The sequence below is a fragment of the Tachysurus vachellii genome, chromosome 15 (assembly GCF_030014155.1).
Source record: "Tachysurus vachellii isolate PV-2020 chromosome 15, HZAU_Pvac_v1, whole genome shotgun sequence".
NCBI lineage: Eukaryota > Metazoa > Chordata > Actinopteri > Siluriformes > Bagridae > Tachysurus > Tachysurus vachellii.
This window is the reverse complement of record NC_083474.1, coordinates 8730351-8748272: the sequence shown is the minus strand read 5'-3', so window position 1 is coordinate 8748272 and position 17922 is coordinate 8730351. Positions and strand designations below refer to the sequence as shown.

The following is a 17922-nucleotide window of genomic DNA, read 5'->3' as shown; positions in this document are numbered from 1 at the left end:
TGTTGGTGCATCTATGGCCAGCTTTTACCCTCCTGTCAGACAGAGCCAGAGTTTGGTCTAAAATATCCTGGTACTGATACCATAGATGTTATGAGCCTAGAACAACTAGTCATAAAAACAAACAAACAAAAAACCCCAAATCAATACATTTGCTGGTGGAGGCTTCTGTGAATTCAGTCCTCTTTTCATGCAGAACCTGGTTTACTGACTTTACGATGTAATATGTTTTTTTTTAATGTTTTGTAGATTCCTCTCAGATCTTCTTGCAAACATTTTGTTGTTAGAGATGGTGTATAATGATATATTGAAATAAAAAAAATAAAAAAAAAACTAAAATCCTGTGTAAATAACTATGTAATTATGAATCCCTCACTGTTCTCTTTACTGTGTGGGCTCCAGATGTCTGTTGTCCTAAAGCTACAGCCCTTGGAGCTCTTGATGGTATTTTAACATCCATTTGTCTCATTTGCATTCACACCCCATATTTAATTTTAAACATGGTAAGTGATGTGTGCAACCTCAAATGAACAACATATGGTCAAAGTCAAATATACAGTTCCCTTTTTTAAGTAGTTTGAAAGTTAATGATGATTTAACAAAATTTAAAACGATTCAAGAAGGTTCTTCAACTGCATGGAAGATGGATTAGATATACAGTCTATTTTTTTCCATACTTAATATTTTGTTAGTGCAAACGCATTTTCAGGGACTTTCCCAGATGCACTAGAAATGTTAAAGTAATTGTTGGCTGGCGTTTAAATGTGTCTGCAGCTAACATGAGGACAAAATATAGAGGAGGAACAAAAACAGGATTTAAATGAAAGCATTCTGGGTATGTCATTGCAGATTTTGACCAGTAAATGGTGCCGTCACAAAATTTGTTGCATCGTCTCAGATCATGATTCTGAAGTCGTTGCTCAGATGCAGCCTCACTTCCTGTTTGTTGGCTCAAGTCTTTGAATTGTTTTTGTGAGGCTTACTCTAAAAATGGCAGGGGCTTAATCTGGTGATGAATCAACAAAATATTAGAAGCAGCTTTTGAAAATAGCCTTCACATTTTTGGTGCTTGACCCCCTAATTAGCACCACAGTTCACATATTACTGTCTTTCCAATTCTTACATTAAGTTCATAGATTTTTTTTTTTTAAATGACAAGATATACATGAATACACAGATTCAGTGTTGAACAAGGCAGGCTTTGTGCACAAATCTAACCTGCAAGTCCTCAGAGTTTTAAGACTGATGGTATTCCTACATCAGATGAAGGCAATCGAAGACTGAAGAATAGAAAGACTTGAATAAAGATAAAGCAGCAGTCTGGAGACCTGGACATGCTCTTCCATCAAACAGGTTTATTCAGAAGCAGAAAAAGCATGGCCTTACTGTGAAGTGCTTCATCAAAAAGCAAACAAGCCCTCTGTAAACAGTCTGCCTATTTCTGGCGGATAGCAAGGCCAAATAAAGTGTGCAGTTCCCATGAGCTTAATGGCATATATACTGACTTTATATTCTAAGTAGGGTTGTTTGTCTGTAAGGAAATAATTTCAGAGCATTTGTGCCACCAAACATACTCTCAAGAAAATCTACAGATTTCTAAACATTTGAAATATAAAAGCATCTTTTATGGTTTTAATAAGCCAAATCCTGCACTGTGAAACCACTGTCCTGAATCACAGCAGATTTAAAAGACCCCTCCTTCATCCCAAATTAGCGCCGATGCAGACGGATGAGGGGAAAGCAGCTTAATTAAAGGGTGGATATGATATGTAATGATAGGCTGCCGCACTGTGAGCTCTCTGTGATGTCTGCTTTAGAGTACTCAGAGTAATGAGTCGATTACTTACACAGGAACATGGGCTACTAAATGCTGCTCAGTGAGCAGTTGTGCTGCCACTGTACAGCAGGAAACCAACAGAACAATAGACGCCAGTGATATTGGTAACGGAACAAGGACAAGCTTAGAAATATTTGTGAAAAATTGCACAGAATTCCCAACACCATTGTTACATTTTTTGGTAGTTTTTCCATTGTTCATTTCATAGAGGAAGACAACCATCCTGAGAAAAAAAGAGAAGTGTGTCATAGGTGTACTATAATACCAAATGTATGTAGACACCTGATCATCATGTGGTTCTTCGCCAATCTGTTACCACAAAGTTGGAAGCACACAGTTATAAATGATGCTTACTTAGGGTGAAGCTTGACGATTTCCCTTCACTGGAACTAGACCCAGAACCTGTTTCAGCATGACAATGCCCCATGCACATTGCAAGCTCCATGAAGACATAATTTGGTTGGTATCCTGCAGAGAGCCTTGACCTCAACCCCACTGAACACCTTTTAAGATTAACTGACCGTTTGTCAGACCTCCTCACCCAACACCAGTGTCTGATCTCACTAATGCTCTTGTGCCTGAATGAACACATCTCCTCAGTCATACTGCAAAATCTAGTGAAATTGTGAGTGCTGAGATCTACCCTTATCTATGTCTTAAGTACCATAAGGTCACTTAGCACTGATGGGTTCTGAGAGTCAGTGAGATATGGCGAGGTGAGGTCATGTAGTAAACGAGAGGAAGTTCATATTTAATTGCGTGTGAAACAGGTTGTGAGCGTAACTGTTACAGTAAGTAAGTGGTATTGAGCTGAATTTTAAATATGATTAAATCTAGAAAAGTTTTTTTACCAGAAATGCCAACATAGAGGGAATTACAAAAAACAGAGTAGACAAAGAAACGCCTTCTCTTGTAATAAACAAACATTTAAACACAAACACTTTGTTAATGTATTTCCTCCGAACAGAGTTCTCAGGCTGATGTTAATCCGAGGCTGTGACCTAGTGAACCAGTATCAGTGAATTTATAGATAACTTCAAAGCACATCTGTAAGTCTCTCTGGCTAAAGGATGTCTGCTTGAATGCCATAAATGTAAATGCACCATAATTTAAGCATGAGGTTATGAAAGCATGAAACATCAAACTAATGGTTGAGAAAGCAATGCTGTGGAGCTGCTACATTTTCATGAGCAAGGATCCGCTAATATGGGGTTCAAATGGTGTCAAAATTTATAGACAGACTGCAAAAGTGTGATCGGGTAAAAGCTATATATTAGTCCTTGATGTAGATTAAACACGTCATTGTGAAATTCAAGCAGATTCATCCAGTTTACAGTTATCACACACACACACACACACACACACACACACACACGTCAAAATAGCCATTGTTAAACCTCTGATATCAGAAATAATAGCAGAGACACAGTCCATGTTTGGCGGGAGTTACAGAGCTAAGCAAGCGCACCTGAAAAAGCCTGGTGAAGATGTCAAACTCAAACACAGAGATGTAGTCGTTGCAGGTGAGGTCTATTGTGGACTTGAGGGCCATGGCCTCCAAGCCAGAGCTGATTGGGTGAAACTCATGCAGAGCTTGTCGGAAGACCTTCCACTGGACGATAGTCCTGCACAGATCAGGGCACCACACAGGAAATATGGTCAGATGACCGTCATATTGTTCTTCATATCACACAATAAACTGATGATCTTTCAGCACAAACAACACTCACTTGTCTCCAAAGGATCTTCTCCAGAATTCTGCTGCATCAGCCTTCGTGATCCTGAAATTGTCCCCTTGGAACAGACCGTTGGGAAAGATGGCTTTCAGCTCAGCCAGCATGTGACTGAAGATTAGCGATAGTTTGGTCAGGTTTCGCCTGAAAGAAAAGCAAACAAAAGAATCAGTTTCAATAAAAAAACACACAATCAGACATTAAAGTTTTTATATATATATATTTTAGGACGGCATGTGATATGGTGGAAAAACTCTGAACTCTCCAGGAACGGCAGTTTTATCCTTTCATGCCAATAAGTATGTAGTTTCTGATAGATATAAAGGAGCGTGTTTGTGCGTGCGTACGTGTGTGTTTGTGAACGTGTGTGCAAGATGTTCAGTGATGGACTGATGGCCCATACAGGGTGTATTCCCAACACACTCCCAGTGCTCTGGGATCCAGTATGATCAGGATCAAAGGTTAGTGAAGATGAATGAATGAGAATATTTTACTGATCGCTGAGGCAGGTGGAAGAATGTACGCTCGAGAATAATAAGCAGCTCACGAGTAAGTAAGTAGGGAAGGAGGTGAAATGTTAAGGCTGATGCTGTTGGCCCTGGGCACAAGGCAAAGCGAGGCAAGGCAAGGCAAGGCAGGGACTTCGGCCAGGAGAAAAAGAGGAGGGGTTGAGTTGGGGGGTGTTGAAGCCATGATTTAAAGGCCAGCACAGTGAGGGATTGTGAAAGCACGCCAGTCTGGAGAATTGACATGCACAACAGTGTGTGAGTGTGTGGTAAGACTGCAGCTGCCTCCAAACAAGACTAACTCAAGTCTTACACTCCCTTACGTTTATATCCCAACCACAACCTCTCCTTTACCTCTACACCACACACACACCCCCTCTACTTAACCTCCACGCCACACTAACACACAACCTCTCCTTTACCTCTACACCACACAACCTCTCCTTTACCTCTACACCACACTGACACACACACAACCTCTCCTTTACCTCTACACCACACTGACACACACACAACCTCTCCTTTACCTCTACACCACACTGACACACACACAACCTCTCCTTTACCTCTACACCACACACACACCCCCTCTACTTAACCTCCACGCCACACTAACACACACACACTCTCCTTTACCTCTACACCACACAACCTCTCCTTTACCTCTACACCACACTGACACACACAACCTCTCCTTTACCTCTACACCACACTGACACACACACAACCTCTCCTTTACCTCTACACCACACTGACACACACACAACCTCTCCTTTACACCACACTGACACACACACAACCTCTCCTTTACCTCTACACCACACTGACACACACACACAACCTCTCCTTTACCTCTACACCACACTGACACACACAACCTCTCCTTTACCTCCACACCATACTCACCCCCTCTAATTGACCTCCACACCATACTCACACACAACCTCTCGTTTTCTTCTACACCACACTGACACACACACAACCTCTCCTTTACCTCTACACCACACTGACACACACACACAACCTCTCCTTTACCTCTACACCACACTGACACACACAACCTCTCCTTTACCTCTACACCACACTGACACACACAACCTCTCCTTTACCTCCACGCCCCCCACACACAGCCTCTCCTTTACCTCCACGCCACACACAGCATCTCCTTTATCTCCATGCCACATACACACAGCCTCTCCTTTACCTCCACGCCACACACAAGACAGCCTCTCCTTTACCTCCACGCCACACACACACACCCTCTCCTTTACCCCCACATCACACACACACACAACCTCTCCTTTACCTCCACGTCACACACACACAACCTCTCCTTTACCTCCACGTCACACACACACAACCTCTCCTTTACCTCCACGTCACACACACACAACCTCTCCTTTACCTCCACGTCACACACACACACCTCTCCTTTACCTCCACGCCACACACACACAACCTCTCCTTTACATCCACGCCACACGCACATACACACAACACCTCTCCTTTACCTCCACGCCACACACAGCCTCTCGTTTTCCTCTACACCACACACACACACTAAAGTTCTCCTTTACCTCCATGCCACACACAAGACAGCCTCTCCTTTACCTCCACGCCACACACACACACACAGCCTCTCCTTTACCTCCACGCCACACACACACACACAGCCTCTCCTTTACCTCCACGCCACACACACACAGCCTCTCCTTTACCTCCACGCCACACACACACAGCCTCTCCTTTACCTCCACGCCACACACACACAGCCTCTCCTTTACCTCCACGCCACACACACACAGCCTCTCCTTTACCTCCACGCCACACACACACAGCCTCTCCTTTACCTCCACGCCACACACACCGCCTCTCCTTTACCTCCACGCCACACACACCGCCTCTCCTTTACCTCCACGCCACACACACACACCGCCTCTCCTTTACCTCCACGCCACACACACACAGCCTCTCCTTTACCTCCACGCCACACACACCGCCTCTCCTTTACCTCCACGCCACACACACACCGCCTCTCCTTTACCTCCACGCCACACACACCGCCTCTCCTTTACCTCCACGCCACACACACCGCCTCTCCTTTACCTCCACGCCACACACACCGCCTCTCCTTTACCTCCACGCCACACACACCGCCTCTCCTTTACCTCCACGCCACACACACACCCTCTCCTTTACCTCCACGCCACACACACACCGCCTCTCCTTTACCTCCACGCCACACACACCGCCTCTCCTTTACCTCCACGCCACACACACACCGCCTCTCCTTTACCTCCACGCCACACACACCGCCTCTCCTTTACCTCCACAACACACACACACACACACCGCCTCTCCTTTACCTCCACGCCACACACACACACACACACACACACACACACCACCTCTCCTTTACCTCCACGCCACACACACACACACACAACCACCTCTCCTTTACCTCCACACCACACACACACACCGCCTCTCCTTTACCTCCACGCCACACACACACCGCCTCTCCTTTACCGCCACGCCACACACACACACACACACCACCTCTCCTTTACCTCCACGCCACACACACACAGCCTCTCCTTTACCTCCACGCCACACACACACCCTCTCTCTTTTACCTCCCCGCCACACACACCCTCTCTCTTTTACCTCCACGCCACACACACCCTCTCTCTTTTACCTCCACGCCACACACACCCTCTCTCTTTTACCTCCACGCCACACACACCCTCTCTCTTTTACCTCCACGCCACACACACCCTCTCTCTTTTACCTCCACGCCACACACACCCTCTCTCTTTTACCTCCACGCCACACACACCCTCTCTTTTTTACCTCCACGCCACACACACACACAATATCTCTCCTTTACCTAAACGTCCCACACACATTTATGAAAGTTACAGATTGAAAGGAAACTGGGGATATTTCTTGTTCTAAAGATTCCAGATGTCATTCATCTGCACACACCCTCTATTCTCCTGCTGTTCTCAGCTTTTCCATGAACTGATTAATCTTCTGTCCACTAGCAATGTGAAAGTGCAAAGGACGTTGCCTTTAGAGGCAACGGTGTGATTTGAGCGTCTATCTGCAAAAGAATACATAAAAGAAATGAATCAAACAGAGATAATACACTACAACCCTCTGAAAGCCAATTCGCACCAAGCCATTAGAAAAATCGAAGACGTGTTGCCCTCAATGGGGAACAGCTGTGCTGCATTTCCAATCAGGCGTGAGGATGTGAATATGTGGTGGAAAAAAGAAACCCACCGAATGCTGCCGACATAAAACATTAACAAATGCAGCCCCAAGGGAATGAACAGTAAGGCTAGAAATAAGTCATAAAACGTGATGTGCTGGTGGAGAACCATCAATGAGGGCAAGTTGCATTACTCCTCTTACACCACAGCAACTTGCAAGCACGAACAATTTCAGTTAGATTAATGTACAACACTCACTTTTTTTTTACATTATAGTTAAATATAATGTTGACTTGGTGCAAAAAAATTTTTTAAATCCCACACTCTGACCTCAAGGACTTAATCGACCATTATATATTAGAGAAATGGCAAACGGAATGGGAAGGAAGCTTAGATAACTACTATTTTTTTTAGATAAACCATGTAAACACAAGTTGTGCTGCAGATCACACCAGACTGACCCATGGGGATTTACTCAAAGCACCAAAATGGCAATAATTTAACACTCCCTTGACGGTATTGACAGAAATACCTCAACGATATAGAAATACTGGAGCTACATAAAGTTATTTACAAAGTTGACACCCCCAGCTCTTATTTATAGTATTGTGTTGCCTTCTTAAGCATCAGTGAATGTTTGCACCTTTTGTAATAGTTTATATTGTACGAGTCCCTCAGTTGTCCTCAGTGTGAAAAGATGGATCTGAAAACCAATAGCCGCTTCTGGAAAGAAGCTCAATGTGTGTCCAGTTTAAATGCAAAGGACAGACAATGGATTTGAACTCTCACAAAACAAAAACAGTCGCTGGTCCTCCAGGTAACAACATGGTGTTAAAACAACATCTGAATTTCTGTAAATTTAGTTATTATTGTGTGTTGCAGCTGCACTGCACAATTCCTCTCAACTGCTTCTCTTTTTCTACCCATCCCAAGGGTAGAATTGTACACAATTACTGGACTGGATGCTTATAATAACACCCTCTAGTGTCACCCAAATGAGGATGAGGTTCCCTTTTGGGTCTGGTTCCTCTCAAAGTTTCTTCCTCTTCCATTCAAGGGAGTTTTTCCTCACCACAGTCACCTCAGGCTTGTTCATTGGGCTAAATACAAAAATATTTAAATACAAGTCTAATATAAATCTTTGTACAATATCACATTTATTTGTATTATGTTTCTTATGTTCTGTAAAGCTGCTTTTAGACAATGTCTATTGTTAAAAACATTATACAAATACATTTGAATTAAATTGAATTTAAATTATCTTGTGGAATATTTGGGAGCATATGTCATGTGAAACGGATAATTTTTTCATCCCTCGTGATCCCTCACTCATTTAAAAAAAAAAAAAAAAAAAAAACAACATTTTGGAGACTGACCTCAACAGTTTATCTATACTTTTGAGAAAATTCATCCTCTCTAACTGCTCTTAAATGTTCAGATCTGGAGCCGTTCCCATGGGGCTCTGGTGGAGCTTGTTTGTTTAATGGTTAGGGTAATAGGGCCGAATCCTATATGAAGCTCCGTCCCTTTCTCTGGGACTCCTGCCAGCACTTTTCACTGTGAATCTCCCTCTTTTTTCAACCTGCAGATCCTTCTATAGTGCATTTGTACCCTATATACATGTAGGCTGAGCGGATAGCCGGGGGGATTTTTGCGTCACCTGTGCCATGTGCTCTGATTTATGGCCATGTTTAAGTTAACACAATACATTGTGTGCATTGTTCTTTTAAATATCCGCTTCTGAGAATGGAAACATGGGGATTGATCACACAGTTCCTGCTGATATAAACAAACAGTATATCTATGAAACCGTATGCATTTTTTTTCCCTTTCAACCGTCCACCCACGCGCTAGCTTTTTTATGACTAAGTACAAACACACAAGCCATCACCCCCCTCCTCCGTTTTTCTAATCAGGCTCTTGGCCTCTCCTAGTCATGACACTGCGTATGAGCTAAACCTTCCCTAGATACAGTGCTTTTGTAAGCCTTCCTCCTCTTTTGGCCTGACCTTTAACCTGCAGCTGGCTGCTCCCTTCCTGTTTCCTGTTTTCCATGATAAAAAAGCCAGGCCAACAACTGAGGAGAGACAGAAGTCTGAGAATGCCCAAGGCAGACAATCAAAGAGCCCCTTCTACATCCCCACCTATCACTCAGCGCTGCTATAGTACGCCGGCAGAAGGGATTCAAATGAGAGGTTACTTCTCGAGGTCACGTTTTTGAATGTTGTGCAACAGTGTACAAAACACCCTACACTTCCTTTTTGACTTGTGCTATGTGCCAATATCGGACCGTTCCGACTCGTGCTATGTGAAGGTGAAAGGCTGTGAAGGAGTATCCGACAACACGATGACATAATTCTGTTCTTTTATTACGGCCACAATAAAATGGCACAACGTGCTGGAAAACATGCTTGATAGAGTTCAGCGATGATCAGAGTTTTAGTTAACAGATCACTTTTAAAGTGCATCAAAATGTGTTCTTGGTATCAATGTGATCATAATGCAGTTTATGTTTAATTGTTAACCATGAGGTACGCTGAAGAAATTCTTTGCAGTGGCTGAATTCTGCAAAACCTCAAAAACTCTAAACTGTTTCACACTTGGGTGAGAACGAGTCCTTTTATAGGGGTGTGATGTGGTACGACAACGCTCTAAATGACCCCTTTTTCAACAACGTTACAACCTGGTACCATATCAAGCAAACAAACCAAATGAATTAGCTGCACTCATGATCCATGCACATGAACATAAGAGGGCTTTGGCTGAATGTACATTTTGATGACGTCACACGATGCGTCTTGCCCCAAATCTACTATCACTCTGAATTAATCCTTTAGATTTTGTGTTAATTTAGCAAATCACAAAATCCCACACACCGCTCACACCAATGAAATATTCAGTGGTTAAGAATGTGTTAATTATTGAGCCTCAGTGAAGATGCAGAGGTTTAAAAGCGGTGTCCATCAGGGAGCAGATCAGAGCAGAAACATTTTATATCCCACAGCAAAAAAAAAAAAAAAAAGCTCAGATGACAACTTCCTCTGATTTTTGTTAAAGATGGCTGGAGTTGTGGAAGGAACGACGACGTGTTATATTGCAGCTACAACCGCAATATCACTCACTCCATCTTGGATCTTGATGTGACAACAGAGAGGACTTCCTACCAGTGAGAGAAAACGTTGCATAATTCTGCCCCTGCACTTCTGCCTCCTTCAGCATGTGTGTGTGTACGCATCTAGAATTTGCTGGACGTGCACAAGTGGCATGAAGGCAGGAAACGCACGGCGGCCATCATGCAGATCGTTGTGATTATGTTATTTGGAGCGAGCACTGAGAGACTCGCTGCAGATTTGATTTAGCTTTTTTATCTCTCTCTCTCTCTCTCTCTATATATATACACACATATATACACATATACATACATACATACATACATACATACATACATATATATATATAGAGAGAGATAGATAGATAGATATATATATATATATATATATATATATATATATATATATATATATATATATATATATATATATATATATATATATATCTATATCTCTATATCTATCTATATCTATATATATATATATATCTCTCTCTCTATATCTATATATAAAAATGTATAGATATATGTGTACACACACACACACACACACAAGTAAATAATACTAATAAAAAAAAATAAAAAAAAAAACAAGCAAACAACAACATTTCTTTAACTATAAACACACACACACACACACACACACACACACACACACACACGTAGGCAATTTTTGAACTTGAGTTTCCTGGGTTCCTTTTTTTGACACAGTCATCATTATACAAATTTAACTCTCCGGAACTGGCTTCACACCAGATCTGTCAGGAAATGGCAGTGACAGCAGCATCGCACTCCACTGCACACACACACTCACAAGTCTGCAAAACTTCTTAAGTCCACTCTGTCCGGTCTGTCTCTCTTCTTTCTGTCCGTCTTTTTCATCCTTTCTTTCTGTCCCACTTTTTCATCCTTTCTTTCAGTCCGTCTTTCATACCTCCCGTCTGTCTTTCATTCCGTCTTTAGAAGTGGCACCCATTCACTGATAACTTTCACTTTAACAGTTTCAGTAACATCTGAAAGGATGGGAGTTTTTAAAGATGACACAAAAGGACCAAAGAAAGTGTGTGTAAGTGTGTGTGTATTTTTAATTAGGTCTTGAGGGCAAACGGGGAAGTGTACTACTGTGATGTTGAGTGCACTCACGAGAGTATAAATAAACATGATGCAGTTAAGCCAGGCCGGCTCAGTGCACAGGGGAGGGGACTGAGATGGTTGAAGGTACAACAGGCTGCAACTCCACTGTGTTTCCATCCATCAGCCACATGGCTAGCCTGCAGCGGTGTGAGGGGAAAAAAAAACAAAAAAAACGGCCAAACGAGTTTATACTCCGGTGAAGAAGAGCACGAAAGCAGGTCATTTAGCAATTCCATTCTTGTAAGTGGCTGGAAGCCTGAGTGGGCTAATGTGATCTTGTTAAAGAACAAATGAAAGATCCTGATTAAAGGCTGATTTAAAGGTCGTTAGCTCTGGGCGTATGTAATAGTTTCATTACTTAAAATGAAAAGGGCTTTACATAGCCTCGGCACCTGGGTAATGAGGAGGGGAAAACAACTTAAGGCAGACTGACTGCAGTGCTTAAAATAATATAAAAGAAAAGTGCTGTAAGAAGCATCTCATTACATTTAAGTGCTGAACTTCACAAGGCAGATGGAGAATGAAGGTCTAGATCAATTTATATAAAAAAGGTTCAATAATAAAAAAAGAAAATTAAGGAACTTAGCCATTTGCATGAGCTTGTTAAAGAACAGATCTAAGATCCTGATTAAAGGCTGATTTAAAAGTCATTATCTCTTATTACTTACAATTATAACAGCTTTATACAGCGTTAACTTAACCGATGGGAGAAAAAAAGGTATTTCTCAACAAGTGCTGAACTTCACATGGCATATAGAGATGGATTTAATATCCAAACGATGTTAAATATTTATTTTTATTTTGGTGTCTAAAAGTTTTCTAAAATAGTAAGTAGCATTTCTTGTTACCTTCAGAAATGCTACTCTTCATGTCAGAGAAAAAAAGGCATAAATTGATTAAATATCCAAAAAAGTGTTTAAAAAAATGATAAAAAAAAAAAATAAAAAAAAGGAAAAGAATATAGGGGGCACGGTGGCTTAGTGGTTAGCACGTTCGCCTCACACCTCCAGGGTTGGGGGTTCGATTCCTGCCTCCGCCTTGTGTGTGTGGAGTTTGCATGTTCTCCCCGTGCCTCGGGGGTTTCTCCGGGTACTCCGGTTTCCTCCCCCGGTCCAAAGACGTGTATTGTAGGTTGATTGGCCTCTCTGGAAAATTGTCCGTAGTGTGTGATTGTGTGAGTGAATGAGAGTGTGTGTGTGTGCCCTGCGCTGGGTTGGCACTCCGTCCAGGGTGTATCCTGCCTTGATGCCCGATGACGCCTGAGATAGGCACAGGCTCCCCGTGACCCGAGGTAGTTCGGATAAGCGGTAGAAAATGAGTGAGAGAGAGAGTGAGTGAGAAAAGAATACATGAGCTTGTGATAAAAGCCGTTATTTGGGTGTCTATTTGAGTTTCATGACTTAAAATTAACGATGATTTAAATAGCTTCCGCACTTAGTTAGGTAATGAGGAGGTGAAGAAAAGCTTAAGGCAGCCTGCAGAGCTTAAAAAAACAAAAACAAAACCAAACCTCAACTGTTTGCGAAACATTTCATGTTACATACATGGGCTGAACTTCATACAGAATATGGAGAACAAAGGTCTAAAGTAATTTAATATCCAAAAAAAGTGTAAACATGAGCCGAATACATGCTTAAAGATGTTTTGCAGTAAGCCTAAGGAGCTCTAAAAAGCTCAGTGAGCAAATTATCTCAAGCCTTTATCAAGTGCCACAACGTGTCGTTCACTGATGAGGTTTACTCATTGCTCAGCTACGAAAATGTTCACAGAACGTACAGCGTAACAGGATGTAGATAGTGAACTTGCAAAACAAGTACAAAAGATGTACCTTTACCACAACACATGCATTCGTGCCATTACATTGGAAGCCTGACGTGAACGAAACTCGATCTCTTCAAACAGAGCAGTGAAGTCAGTTACACCACACGACCTGGTGCTCAACTCCAACCATGTTAGGAAAAAACGTGCACTCAATGGCTCAGGAGTTTATCTGCCGCATTTTACATATCCCGTAGCTGACTCATTCATACAGGAGGTCCAAGATAAGATGAAGAGATAGGCAAAGTGAGAAAGATGAAAGCTTTAGTTGGGGTTGTTGGGTTAAGAGGAGGGGCAGATGAGCAGGCACCTCATGTGCATTTACAGCCATTGTGAGCTAAATTTAGCCCCTGGTAAAAGGCCCTCCTCAAAGAGCGTCTAGACGCACAGAACTAAGACACAGTTACACATAAAATACAGCAAAAACAGAATGCAGCATTGTTGTTTTTTTTTTTTAAACACGATACAATGCAAAACACAGACGAACATTTGCAAATTCAGGAAGCTGACGGCAAACATCAAGAAAAACAAGAAGAAAAAACAAGAAAAGGCTGAAAACTGTGGGGCATTGATATGAGGAAAAGGCAAGAGGCAGGCGCATGACTACACCACTGCAAATCCATCACCCGCTCTTGGGGTTAATGGACTAATCTGCATTATAATAGAGCACAGGTCAGCTTTGTGTAGAGCAGTGTTACAGCTGAGGGGAGAACTGAAATATGTGTAAAAAATAGTAAGTATAAAGTAAAAAAAAAAAATCTAATAAATTAAAACACCTAAATAAATAAATAAATAAATAAATAAATAGTGTTCCACCCATGTTACTCAAAGACTTGGCCGAATGAATGTTGTGACGATGTCACACATGATTTTCCAAATCTCCTAAAAATTTGTGGTCATTCTGAAATATCGCTAAATGGCTCCTCCTGACATGTCGGAGTTGCAAATCCTGAAGTCATATTCCAAAGTTAATTCCTCCAAAGCTAGTTCAACCAACGCATTCAAAAAAAAGCACCAACCGGACAGTACTTTATGAAAGTTTTAATCATTACTATGATTGGACAATGTGTGCTGAGTGTATTCACTTGAAAGGGGGGGTGAATAATTGAGTAAATAATCCACCTCGTGTCGATTACACAATGACTATTTCGCCTGCACCTTCGGAGGTTGGAAGTGTTGTGTCAGAGATTACATCTGGGTGGAGTTTCACTCTCTGACATGACCAGCACTGATAGGCTTATAGGACTGTTGTAGATGGAGAACATATCAAATAGTAATAAACCACAAGTGCGTGTACGGCTGTACGATTACCGAAGTCCAATAAGCACGGATTTAATTCTGATGTAACTGATCTAAGCTTTTAGCCTCACAGTGGAAGCTGAATTGTAAAACCAGTAACACACAAATACAGCTGAATAAAAAAAAAATATTTATAAAACAGTAAACTACTGTCTTGTCTGGTAAAACTCTTAAAACGGCTCATTCCTGAGGAAGACTTTAAAGGGGTTCGGCGGTCGTTCTAAAAACAAGCAGCTTCTGTTCAAGTAGATAATAAGCGACAAACTTTTAGTTTACGTCTGGAAGCATGTTGTTTTGTCTGAAATCTTTGCACAGAAATGTAAAACACCCTGGACAGGATGAGATGATCAGATCTGTGACATGACTGACACGGATGGGCTTCTGACACAAATCTGCTGAGGATGTGGGATGTTGGTAGGGAGACGGATGTGGGGGTCAGTAGCCCTAACTTTATATCTTCATCTCATTCTGTACTTTTTCCATCTTTGGTGGTCCTGGTACACTTCATTTTAACACACTAAGACTTTCTTTCTTACTTTCTCTCTCTCTATCCTTCTTTCTCTCTCTCTCTTTGCAGCAAATAATATAATGAGGACAAAAAAAAACCCTATACTTATGTGAAGGCCCTGATGTGTGCAGGTTATAAGTGCAGGTTATACCAGCTGCCCCTGTATTTTATTATGTAGATGTTTTATATCAGCATCGCATCAGATCAAGGAAATCCTTGATTTTTAGAAAAACTATATGGTTAAATCCCGGATAATAGAAAGAAAATAAATCAGAAGAATCGCACTCTCCAGTTACTTCAGATGAGAATGTGATCTTTTTTTAATCTGGTTCCTCTCAAGGTTTCTTCCTCACATCGTCTAAGCAAATTTTTCCTCACCACCAAAGCTTGCTCAATAGGAATAAATAGAAATGCAAATATTTTTAGTTTGAATTCTGAAGTCTTTACCTTTAAAGATGCTTTGTGGCAATTCTATACACCATATAATGTAGGGTCTTTTACACCTGGTCACTTCATGCGCTTTCTGAGATCGGATAGCTATCCGATGGTAAAAAGACCAGGTCTAAATGGCCTCCAAAACGTTTTCAAGACAGATATAAATCCATGTAAATGAATGTGGTTGTTCAAGCCACATACGTCAGCGCTATACTCCTCCCAAATGGAAGTACGTCACTCGCAATGATCTTTAACCCAGGTGTCTTGTTGGGTCTTAAAATGCACTGCTGCCACCAGCGAAAATGCAGCAAACAGTAAATGCTGTTTTTTGTAGCATAACCGTCGTAACAAGTTTTTTCGTCTTCTTTTTGATTGCATTCTGAAAACCGCATACACCAAAGCGTGTTCTGTTTCAATTACACTGGAAATGAGGTAAAATATTTGCATATTGCACGGGAGTAGAAAGATCGGATTGATATCCGATTTGCAGGGACGCATTTATGTGGTCTAATGTAAATGAAACAGTTTTAACAAATCAGATAGCTATCGGATCAGAGAAAACACAGGAAGTGACCGGGTGTAAAAAGGCCCATAGAATCAGGTGTGTTGTGTTTAGAGATCTGGAGTAGTGGGAACAGGGTTTTACTGACCACACTGTAATTCTTATGTGATATTAATGATGAGTTATTAGACACTGACAAACACACAAACCCTTAATTCGATCGATTAAAAAACGATCTATTGTTTTTAGAAAAACAATATTTAAAACAGCTATAATATAACTCTAAGAAACAGAGGATTAGCTTCTTGTACGTCGTGTATCGTCAGGTGCACGCTGCTTAAAAAAAAAAATTAGAGAGAGAAATTTAGACGCCATCTGCTTCCATTACCTCGTGTAAAGCTCAGCATTCTGGATCAAAGTAAGACTCGACCCCCTGCGCAGCAACACATATGGTGTAATCATTTATCGTGCTTTTTAACTTCCTCCCACCTGGTTCTTTTTGCAGAACAAACTGGATCGTGTTAAAGATTAGAAGGAGCGGGTTAATGTAATGTGTGGATGCAGTTAGAAAAGCAAGTTAATTGTGATGGTCTAATTATAAAACAAGTTTTTTGTAAAAACCCCAGTTTAAAAAAAAAAAAAAAACAGAAGCACTGCATGTAGGCAGCGTGTCAGTATGTGCGCCGCTAACCTCGCCGAGTCGAGCGGATAGAGCAGTCTGGATGGCCTGTGAGAAAAAAAGGAACTGGAAGTGCAATTGCTAACAGGAAGTGCAGTGTCTGAGATACAGTGTGACTGCAGTACCTAGTGTTAGTCATAGATTCCTTACATGCTGCTCAAGCATATCACTGCTTCATTAACCACATCTGTCCAGGGTTGAGTGTGCAATTATATTTTTATATATATATTTATAAAAAAAAAAATATATATATCTCCTAAGGCTTGAAACGAGCAACTTTTCAAATTTGCTTTGTAAGATGCATTTGATTAGACTCTAAAAACCACGACTTGTTTATAGCTTTTAGAGAAGCGACAATCAGCTTCGAGATACAAAACCGTCCAGTTGTTAATGTTGCCTAAGCCATTCAAGTAAAGTTATTCACTTCTGTCCCAACCAGCCAAGTAAATGACCAACCAAAAGCTTGACTAGCGCTGGATTAAGCATTAGGGTCTTGATGTTTTTCTTTTTCTCTCGCTTTTTTTTTTCCTTTTTCGGTTAAATTCTCTTAGCTCGAGTTGCTTTGAGGAACTGAAAATAAAAACAAAAAAACCCTTTCCAAAAGCAGCTCAGGGTTTCCTCGAAAAACTGGCACAGGCTTGTTATTTTATAGCTCAATATTTTTAGCTAGTATACGACAACAGATCTACAACAATCTCCTATTAAGATAAAAGTAATTGACGGCCCGGTCTAATTCACTACATTCGCATGGTTTGTACGAGTTGTGGAAATCAGTAAACGTGACAAATAACCATTTACTACCGAAAGATAATAAAATAACGTCACACGTCTGGCCTGTGAGCCGAGACACGTGCTGTATATTAAAATTAGAGCCTGTTTATAAAAAAGTCTCTCTCTTCAAAGTAAGCACTCTACTCTCCGTGATGCCCCAAGTGGTTGCTCATTAAATTTGAAGGCGTTAACTTCAACCACTAAAATTCTCAGCGGAGGTTAAAACATCTTACACTGAAAGCCAACCTTGTCCTTATATCAGGCTTATGACAGTTAACTAGTTCATTTGCTTATACTGATTATAAAAGTCTGATAAGAGGATTGTAATATACTGGTGTATTGTAAAAAGAGTTAAATAGTATCTAAGCTTCAACCT

General features: G+C 41.3%; 1 protein-coding gene across 1 annotated transcript in view; it reads right to left on the bottom strand.

Moving 5' to 3' along the window:
- The window catches only part of cbl (Cbl proto-oncogene, E3 ubiquitin protein ligase), a 51627-nt gene that overhangs the window by 16961 nt on the left and 16744 nt on the right, over positions 1-17922 (bottom strand). Inside the window, exons 3-4 of the mRNA XM_060888569.1 lie at positions 3565-3711; positions 3303-3459 (exon numbers count right to left, since the gene is read on the bottom strand). Coding sequence (XP_060744552.1) covers positions 3303-3459; positions 3565-3711 — 304 coding nt within the window. The remainder of the gene's footprint in view (positions 1-3302; positions 3460-3564; positions 3712-17922) is intronic.